At 46.5% G+C, this 10,235-nt stretch overlaps 1 protein-coding gene across 1 annotated transcript; it reads right to left on the bottom strand.

The window, feature by feature from the left end:
- Positions 1-617: 617 nt before the first annotated feature.
- Positions 618-9,186, bottom strand: GSTK1 (glutathione S-transferase kappa 1). The gene is made up of 8 exons (XM_033173541.1): positions 8,932-9,186; positions 6,937-7,018; positions 5,910-6,038; positions 5,482-5,582; positions 4,455-4,490; positions 3,309-3,425; positions 1,688-1,781; positions 618-1,072 (listed from the first exon to the last, which is right to left on the bottom strand). The coding sequence occupies exons 1-8, from the start codon at positions 9,100-9,102 to the stop codon at positions 1,029-1,031; spliced, it is 774 nt and encodes a 257-aa protein (XP_033029432.1). The 5' UTR covers positions 9,103-9,186; the 3' UTR covers positions 618-1,028.
- Positions 9,187-10,235: the final 1,049 nt, after the last annotated feature.

Genomic DNA, 10,235 nt, shown 5'->3' with positions numbered 1-10,235 from the left:
AGGGTGATTTCTTGTTCTAGTTTGTTTGTGAAGCACAACACCACAATGATTCAGCTGCGGCACTTAAGCAGAGAATGTTCACCAAGCACAGGAGAAATCAGTTCCTGCAACTAGCTGCTCTACTTGTAATAAGGCTCACTGTAGACGCTTCTCCCGGGAGTAGAGCGCTCCAAAGCTGGAAATGCAACGGCACTTCTTTCCCCTCTGCACCCACGGTCTCTCATGTATCCTGATCTATGCATATTTATCTTGCCTTGTTTAATAAAAGTACCGAACAGTTGTTTCAAGTTGTGGCTGAATGAAATTAAGATTCACTGATGGTGCGCGCGCACAGCGTATGAAGAAGGTTCTCAACTCCTGGCATTTCTTGTTGAAAGTAGTTGGTAGTGGATGTCGTGACAGACCCTCTGATACCCCAAGAGTTGTTGGCGGTCAGAGTAGACACTACTGGACTACAGAGACCTAGTGCGTGTCAGTTTCCGATGTTTATAACACACCTGAATTTCAGAAAAGAATCAAATGTTGCTATTATGCAACACTTCTGAGAATGGTGCAGGGGAGCTGTGCTGTTGTCCACAGCACTTTTAAAGCCCTCTAATGACCAAGCTGGACAAAGATACACCTCCAGGCCCCTTTTATTATGCTATTACATATCCCCAACAAAGAGCAGTCTCTCATGAAGAGCAATACGCACCTCATTGACTCGCACCATCTGTATCAATTTCTGCAACTGACTAACTATATTGCCAGAAGCAGCAACGAAAAGTGAAGCTTGTCTGTTAATGCATATCTACATCTCTGGTATGCAAGCAACTCACACGGGTCAAATGTACATTAGACATACATACAGTGTGCATGAGGTGCATTGCATGTTGATATCATCGCTGTGTTGCCTTCTCTAGTATCACAAACCGTGTTTATAGGGTCGCCTTCTGCCCGTCAGCCCTCCTGTGTTCATCTTGTAGAAGCAGATGCTCCCAAACCTTTGTTGCTTAGAAGTTCCATTGTTCCTCCATAACTCTTAAGAGCTAAAGCTTAGAAGATGTGGGAACTGGTCCCAACCATTTCTCTCCTGTGAAACAAGTCAGAATCAGAGAGTAAATTCGATTCAGAATGCAGAAGGGGGTCTTAAAGAGGCCACAAGTTAAATCAACACACCAATTCAATAGCAGCAGCGGAAAAATAACGTTAATTCCCTACTTCATATGATAGGTTACTAGATTAAGGCAGCTTGTGTCACTACAACTGCCTCAGAAGTCTGGGCGCTTTGCAGGAAGTCAGACAAGGGGAAGGGATCAAACTCTTCATAGTGATGCCTAAGCTATGCCAATTCAACCTGAAGGCAGATGCTTACAAAACTGAATACTCCTCCATCAATAATTCCCAGCACCGTGAAAACTAGGCTAGGCAAGGACTCTTTTGTCAGCCAAAAAAGATTAACTGAAGGAGCATTCAATCATGCAAAAGGTACCACATTTGTGTCGGGGGGGCTCCTGAATAATCTGAGAATTTCTAGACAGAATGAACGGCATGGACTGGAAAATTCAGTATACAGCCTGAGGTATTTAAAGTTGTTGGGGTTTTTTTAAGTACCTGCAAGTGGCCAGGACTTTCCTTTTGGCATGTTAGTCCAAACTGGAACCTGAAAGGCCATTAAATGATAGGCAACAGCATTAAAAGCACTCACCCAAGAGATTTGCCAGCAGCTCTAAACGATCCGAACCGAAGAAAAGGTGAGGCTCTTCATTAATGTGAGCGACAAAACATGGCAGCCCAAATGCCTGAAGGAAGACATACGACACAAGAGTCACAAAGAGGGCGCTGCTTCATCTACACACTTTGATGCAATGTACACGAACCTGCAAAGCTCAAACGGGTTCAAGTTTGGTGGCTGCAGATTTAACTTACACTTGGGTTCTTAAGAAAGATGGAATATATATTGGAGCTTGAACACTGGGATGTGAATGTGGCCACTTCCGTTCTGTTAGGTTGTCTGAAAGTAGCTTAAAAGCCTGATGGCTCAGCAGGACACAGAGATCCAGGAATTTTATGCTGAATCAGTTTATTGGTACATCTCGCTGAGTACTTGCTGAGTACTGTCTTCACTGACTGCTAGCAGCTCTCCAAGATTTCAGACCAGCCCTACCTGGCTTCAGGGAATCCAATCCCTTCCATGGTGGGCAGCCAAGAATTAGATACGCAAGAGGAGTTCTTACCAAATCTTTTATTCAATATTCACAGCTTTGAAAAGTGCCTCTCCATTGCAGTATTGGCATTGCTCCAAGTAAAGCCCCACTGCCTCCGTCTCTCCTATTATTTGTTGTTGTTGTCATTCAGTCGTGCCCGACTCTTCGTGACCCCATGGACCAGAGCATGCCAGGCACCCCTATCCTCCACTGCCTCCCGCAGTTTGGCCAAACTCATGCCAGTCGCTTCGAGAACACTGTCCAACCATCTCATCCTCTGTCGTCCCCTTTTCCTTGTGCCCTCCATCTTTCCCAACATCAGGGTCTTTTCTAGGGAGTCTTCTCTTCTCATGAAGTGGCCAAAGTACTGGAGCCTCAACTTCAGGATCTGCCCTTCCAGTGAGCACTCAGGGCTGATTTCTTTAAGGATGGATAAGTTTGATCTTTTTGCAGTCCATGGGACTTTCAAGAGTCTCCTCCAGCACCATAATCCAAAAGCATCAGTTATTTGGTGATCAGTCTTCTTTATGGTCCTATTATATGTCATCCCTATGTTGGCAGATCTGTGCTTTCTGCCTCTGAGCTTTCTGTTCTCCTACTTTCCATGCCCACTGGGTTCTGGGAGAAGGGGGGTCTGGAATGCTTTCTAAAGACACCGAGTCTATCAGCTGTCTTCCCTGGTGCTGCTCCCCTCCCAATATTTCCCAGCTTCTCCCCTCTGCAGCCTCTGAACTATGACCTTCTGCAAACCAGTGTTGTAAATCTATACTCCCTCTTCTCTGGGAAGTGCAGGAGAAAGGGGGAGGGGGGACTCCACAGAGCATTGAACCTGTGGCTTTCTGCATCCAAAGCAGATGCCCTGTTCCCCTATTGTTTGGACATCCAGGCACTTGATGCCTCAGGGTACCCTTCAGGGAAAAGGGGCATGGGGTGAAAGCTGCTGATAAAAGTATTTGCAAGGGTGAGGAAGCTGCAGAACTCAAGACATCCGTTGGACTCGAACTCCCATCATTGCTGATCACTGACCCTACTGGCTGGCACTGATGGGAGTTGGGGAGTCCAGCAGCATCTGCAGGACCACAGCTTACCCCACCCTGGCCTGATGCGATTCCAATGTCTCACCCCATATTTTAGTGCTTCCTCTGTTGTAGCTTTCAGGCGATTCTTCACCTCTGGTGAGGAGCTCATTTCCAAAAGTTTCCGGGCTTGGTCCGAGGATAAGCCTGCTCTTTCCGCAGCCTGAAAAGAGACAGATGGAGAAAAGCAGGTGCTGCAGTAGCTATGGCCAAGGTTAATTGGATAACGCTTCAAAAGGTCTTTGGTACTGACACAGGAATTTAACCAGCATGGAGTATTTTAAAGGAGAGCACAGCAAAAACAAACAAACAAACAAAAAATTTGCTTTGCTGGAAAGCAGGTGCAACCAGCAGGCAGGGAAAGTACTGTTTGCAACCTTGCCAGGTTAGATGTGCACACATGAAATGATTTGTTCCCAGATTGTCAATATTAAGCTAGGCTAAATTCTGACCATATGGCCCACACAGCTGAGCATTGCCTCCCTGGACAGGAAATGGCTCTGCAGAGTGCTGGGCAGAGATCTTTGCCAGGCCTGCTTGGCTGAAGCTGCCAGAGACTCACCATGGGGCTTTCAGTACACAAAGCACACAGCCTACCACTTGACCACAGATCCTTCCTATACATACTAAAGAGCACAAAGCACTGCAAGAGAAATAGGATGCAGGTCACGTAGCAGGACATTCTGAATATGTGGGCGCAGAGAATCCTCACCAGGGAGTGCAGAAAGTAGTCTAAAGCTACACTGAATTGCTTTCATTGAAGTCTTAAAAAGGGGGGACAACACCAGGAAAGCCATGCTAGGAGGAAAATCACACAAATCCTCTTCTGCATATTTTCTGTCTGACTAGCTAGAACTACAAAGCTTATCCTTCTGCACTGCAAGGTTACCTGAAAAGCTCTTCCTGCAGGTGCACAATCATGAAGTCAGAGTATAAACTTCTGTCGCAACAGAGTTATGATCACTCAGCAGATCTCCGCAGGCCAGTCTACAGCACCTAGACCAATTCATCAACCTCAGGTCCCCAAATGCTGTTGGACTGAAACTTCCACCATTCCTGACTATTGCCCAAATGGACTATGGATGATAGGAAGCTGCGGTCTAACAGCATCAGGAGATGCAAGGATGAAAAGCGCTCATCTAGACCAGGGAGTACAGGCAGTGCTGCAGAACCGCAAGAGAAAGAAACTTACTGCCAAAATGCTCTCTGGCTGGGTTATGTCTTCATCCTGAAGAGACAAGGAGTAAGGCAACCGATTACAAAACTTTCATGGACAAGAGACTGACTGTGCAAGGGAGAGTGAAGATATCAAAATACCGGTAATTAACTTCCTTCTGCTAAAAGGAACAAAAGCACCAAGACGCACACACGGACAAGGGCGCCACATCACTCACTTCAATCAGGAGTGTAGAAGCTGTGGCACTTTCTGAACTACCAACTTCCTTCACCCCTTGGCCAACTGGAGGACTCCATGTTATGCATCCCTGACCCTAGTGCAGGTGGGTGCCAGGAACAGAAGTTCACTTTGCCGAAGCTATTGCTACAATGATCACACTGAAGTGAAGGGTGACCGGAATGGCGTATGGCTTGGAATTTTGAGGAGCAGTAGCTGTGTCAACTGCAAGCAATTAAAACTCTTCCTGCTTTGCTGCTGCTCCCCTCTGAAGGGAGAAGAGACATGCTGGACCACCCCTGGAGGACTCTGGAGGGAGGGTTTTTATTTGTTTGTTTGCTAATTAGCGGTCAGAGTATTGCTCTGTTTATTATTTGAGCATTGCTAATAATGTTTGCTATTATTCATATGGCTGGTTTTTCCATAAATCTTTTGTTATACGAAATATTAGTGTGCTGCTTGTGATTTGGGGGGTTGAAAACTGTGCAAAACCTGGGCATTTCAACTATCTTGTCTAAGCATCCTGGATAAAAAGTAATTACTTTTTTATATTTAACTTTTTTACTGCATTTTCAAACATGTTGATACAGTGAGAAGCAGCTTGACGTTCCTTACAGAGGAGAGGGTAGAGAAACAGCCGAAATGCACAGGAATATAGAAGTTATAGGGAGGGATTCTGGGCCCTATTATTTTCATCAAAACCGTATATTTTGATCAAGGGGGGGGGGGTTGTGCCCTGCTTTATTTGTGCAATTAATGAACGGAAGAAATCATCACGACAGGCACAGAAGCACCTGGAGAGATGCACGAGTAAAACCATACTCACGCGGGACCAAATGCGCATCCAAAGTTGTCTAGACACGGGCTCCAAAAACTGCGGCTCTGCCATATCCACAGCTGTGACAAAGCGCATGGCATTCAGACTGCCTGCATTTGGGCAGAGACACATGAAAAGCATCAGAGTCGGTGTAAATGTCAAGAGGGGAGGAATCCATTGCTACAAAATACCAAAAAATAAAAAATAAAAATAAAGAGCCCTGCCCATTGTCAAAGAAGTAGGTGCCAACCCCCACATTACAAACCCTAATTAGGAAGGCTTTAGCTTGCATTAAAATTGTGCACTTGCCGAGAGAGTTCCATTTTTGTGGGGCAGTTTCCTTTGGACTTGGAGCTGCCACAGACTCATTGTGCAACGCTTCACAGTTCTTCTCCATTATGCCCATGTATCCCCACCAAACATCTCCCTCTGCTTACCCTTCTCAAGAACAGTCCCCATGAAATCCTTTATGAGATGCACTGGCACCTCGTAGAATTTTGCCATTCGCAGGAGGTCCTTCTTCATGTACTCTCCTTTCTTGGGCACCAATGCTGGGGCTCTGTTACCTGTTGCAGAGGATAAGGAGATTTCAGAGACAGAGGCTACTATGTCCTACGACCTCTCATCCTTACATCATCATCATGGGATGTGGGTGGGGTTGTGGTCTAAACCACTGAGCCTCTTGGGCTTGCTGATCAGAAAGTTGGCGGTTCGAATCCCCATGAAGGAATGAGCTCCCGTTGCTCTGTTCCAGCTCCTACCAACCTAGCTCCCTTGGCCTGAAAGCGAGATGAGCACTGCACCCCATAGTCACTTAATTGGGTATATAAGGGGTGTGACCATTTTTCAGGTGTCCTGGGTCCACGCTGCATAAGACTCTCTACACCAAAAACCAGCACCATAAACGTAGCCCGGTACCTAACTGGCAACTAGTGCCCTTCTTTCAACAGTGGATACATTGCTCCTGCGAGCAGCCAAACAACGGCATTTTGCATCACCTTCCAGACCGACCTCAAGGGTAGTCCGACAAACAGTGCACTGCAGTAATCTAGCCTGGAGGTTACCAGTGCACGGACAACAGCAACCAGGCTCTCCCAGACCAGAAACAGTCATAGCTATATCAACAGCCCGAGGTCTTTTGTCTTCCTTAAATGAACATCATCAAAATTAGCCTTCACAGCCGCTCACTGCAGGATCTGCAATGCATGATGCAGCTACAGTTTCCCTGATGATATTGAAAGCAAGCAATAAAAACAAAACAAAGACAAAAAAACCTCTTGTTTGGGAAGAAACCGAATTTTACAGGCCTTGATGACTTGGGAAATGGTAATTTTATTTTCCCAGGGTAAGAATGCATCTAAGGGGGGTATGTAAGAAAGAGACCTATGGTATATGGAATGTAGTTCTCCTCTACATATTTTATATACATTTCAGCTAAACCCAGTTCTATTAATCAGCACTTACCAGTCGAGTGCATTATGCCTCCGAGGGAAACAGGTCGGAAACGCAGCTCCATGTTCCAGATGGAACGGTAGCGGCAGAGAGCCTACATCAGTGAGGAAAGTTGATCGATGATCAGCAACAGCTTAAAACTCGCATGCGAGGAGAGACAGAGAGAGACGAACAGAGGCAGAGAAATAAAGCTATCGAGAGCCAGCAGGCAGGAAATGGAAGGCAACTTTTGCAAGGCAGACTCAAAACAGCATCTGTGTTAGTCTGCAACAGGGTAAAAGAGGCAGGTCGCAGGTGCTACTTCAGAAACAGGCTCACCATGGCAAGAACTTTTGCAGGGAACAAACTACTTCATCAGATGCAAGATTAAGAATGTATCATGAACAGACAGCTGGGTTGGGGTACGCCCAAAGATAAAACCAAGATAATGCAGGAAAACAGGAGGAATGCAAGGACACCGGTTGGCTAGAGTTCGAAACATGAATCTGCAATCTGAACAGTAGCCTTGACTATTTGTGCAAGCTACAGGGGAAACTCAATTGGGCTAGGGCAAGAGTTGGAAAGGGTAAGAAGGCGGCCATCCAGCCTTGTCAAATAAATGGCAGGATCAAACCAACTCCTGCATTCCTCTGGTGATTAATCATCTAGACCATGTTGGGAGAGACAAACACCTGCCCATACTTCCTGCATCATTGGCACATGCCACTCTACAAGTTGCTAAAGCCAGCCCCCGCGTCACGCTAGCTATGAACGTCATTTCTAAACTTTAAAATTTCTATGCTTAAGGCAAAGGTTGACCCCCTTCTGCATTCAGGACGAATGCTCTATAGGCAGATTGGTTGGAAGCGACCTCTGTACAGCTTGGCAAACTATTTGGCTCAACTCCTAACACCCACAATCGGCACATGGAAGAGAAAAGTAACAGTTGGGAAGTTGCAACACTTTCAGCAGCAGCAGTAAACAAGGCAAAGTCCAGACAAAGGTATTTATATAAAGGTATTTGGAAAGCTGAGATCCCTCTGGGCATTTGCCAGAGTTGCTTCCACTTCAGAGACGTTTCTTTTATTTTATTTATAAAATGCCCTTAAAATTCTCATCCTTTGCTCACTCAATTTTATGCAGCATTCAGATGGCAGTATTATCCTCCCCTAAAAAAAAGCTCAACAACTCTGCTCGCCCCCCCAAAAAAACCTCAACAACTATGGGCAATGACAATGGGTAGATCACTGCCAGTTTTGTTATATTGGGGGAGTAGATCGCAGTCTCTAGAGTTGGACATGCCTTCTAGTCCAACCCCCTGCAATGCAGAAATATGCAGCTGCCCCATACAGGATCGAACTTGCAACCTTGGCATTATCAGGACCAGGCTGTAACCAGCTGAGCTACCTTTGCACCTGGTTCCTGTGCAAGGTGGCAGTACTGTACTTGGAATGGTGCTCCCGGGTGAAATCCCTGCGTGGAACTGCAGCCTTGGATTGCCAGTGTGTGCAGTTTTAGATTTAATTGGTTGTTCTTCCAGAATACAGTATTGTAATCCAAACACCTGTTGGCCTCACTCTGCATTTCGCAGCCCTCCCTCCCTGCTTCCCACACTCAGCCGCCAACGCAGGGACTAAAATGCGTTAACAGCACGGGAAATAGCACCGTCGGCGGGGCGCGTCACGAGCGACCGGGCGATCGCTTATATTTAACTACCGCGCTCGTCCGGAAGCACACCGGCGATCTACCTGCCGATCGCGGTCGACCGGTTAGACATCAGGGTAAGGACACTTCCGACTTTGCAATTCTACTTTTCGTAACCCTCCTAAGTGCGTAAGAAACCCACGGAGAGTGAACTTCTGAGCAAAACAAAGTTGCGCAGGAGTTACTGGAGAGGGGTGGGCCGCTCTTGGTAACTTCCTGGGGCTGCAAGGGCGGCTGTCCCAGCAGGGTGCTGCTGCTGTCTGGGGGGAGAGGGGGGCACTGTCCCGGTTCCCCCTCCATACACCCTTCTTCCACCGCTGTTACCTCGAATCCCAGCCAGGAATACGGAGACAGCACGTCGTAGAAACACTCCACCACTTTCTTGCTGCTGCTGCTACTGCCCAAACCTTGACGCGCTGCCGCCATAGAGATCCCTGGGCTGCCGGCTGAGCCGGAGAGGAGAGGACGGGGCGCTCGCGCGAGGAAGGCCAGCATGAGATGGGGAAACTGAGGCTGCACCCCGACAGAAAAGCACGTCCTCGCTCGGGGCAGTCGAAGGCCTCCGGGGCTCCGCCTTCCTTTGGGCTCAAGGGTCGAATTCACATGAGGCGGAGGGAGAGAGGCTGCTCGCTGCTGGCCCCCAGTGGCAACAACGCGCTCAAGTCCCGTTTCCATTTTTTTAAAATAAAAAATATGGCATTTTAAACATTGGTCCCATCGTTAATGAGAATCATAAATGATTGACCAGCTAATAATTCCTTCCTTCATTAGTTTTATTCGTATGCCACTTTTTGCACAAAAATCAACCACAAAGACGGACTTACTGAAGAATATTGTTGTTCCTGGCAACCAAGAATTCTGGATGAAATTAATATTTTTAAACTGCTTATAGAATGCTTTGAACGGTCGAGAAATGACAAGAAATTACTATCTTCACTTGCGCTACTCTCAGCTGAGCATCAGCTTTTTCAAAAGGAAGAAAGAAATCTTAAGATTTTGTTAACAAACAAACAAAAGGACCACAATGTTGATGCTTGATTTACTGTATGTCTACTTTAGGACATATTACACCTGTAACTTGTTTGCTGAGTAAAATTGAGTTAACAGCTAAACAGTAATAATTGACTTGAATAATAGACCCCAAATGTTTTTGTTTTGGACTAACTGCAGTTTCCAAAAGCTCTTTAAAGGCAGTACTGTATATAATCTGAAGATAACCAGTTTATAGCTCAATATTCCCTGCTCTCTTGGTCCAGAGAGGATCACAGACACTTCCAATGGCAAAGATGCATCCACAAGCAACTCTATAGACCAGGGGTAGGCAACCTAAGGCCTGTGGGCCAGATGCGGCCCAACTGCCTTCTCAATCCGGCCCGCGGATGGTTTGGGAATCAGCATGTTTTTAGATGAGTAGAATGTGTCCTTTTATTTAAAATGCATCTCTGGGTTATTTGTGGGGCATAGGAATTCATTCATTTTCGCCCCCAAAATATAGTCCGGCTCACCACATAGTCTGAGGGATGGTGGACCATCCCACGTCTGAAAAAGGTTGCTGACCCCTGCTATAGACTGCGATCATGTCCCTTCAGAGAAGTGGACCACCACGAACCCATGTAGATGAACCACCC

The sequence above is a fragment of the Lacerta agilis genome, chromosome 16 (assembly GCF_009819535.1).
Source record: "Lacerta agilis isolate rLacAgi1 chromosome 16, rLacAgi1.pri, whole genome shotgun sequence".
NCBI classification, from domain to species: Eukaryota; Metazoa; Chordata; class Lepidosauria; order Squamata; family Lacertidae; genus Lacerta; species Lacerta agilis.
The sequence above is the reverse complement of the archived record's forward strand: the minus strand, read 5'-3'. Positions and strand labels throughout refer to the sequence as shown.

What these genes read in the sequence shown, in the direction of transcription:
- GSTK1 (XM_033173541.1), bottom strand. Translation starts at nt 9,102, where the DNA reads ATGCTGGCCTTCCTCGCGCGAGCGCCCCGTCCTCTCCTCTCCGGCTCA. An exon ending in GGATGCGCATTTGGTCCCGC is followed by an intron (nt 4,491 to 5,481) that starts GTGAGTATGGTT and finishes TTGTCTCTTCAG; the next exon opens with GATGAAGACATAACCCAGCC. An exon ending in AGCCAGAGAGCATTTTGGCA is followed by an intron (nt 3,426 to 4,454) that starts GTAAGTTTCTTT and finishes GTCTCTTTTCAG; the next exon opens with GCTGCGGAAAGAGCAGGCTT.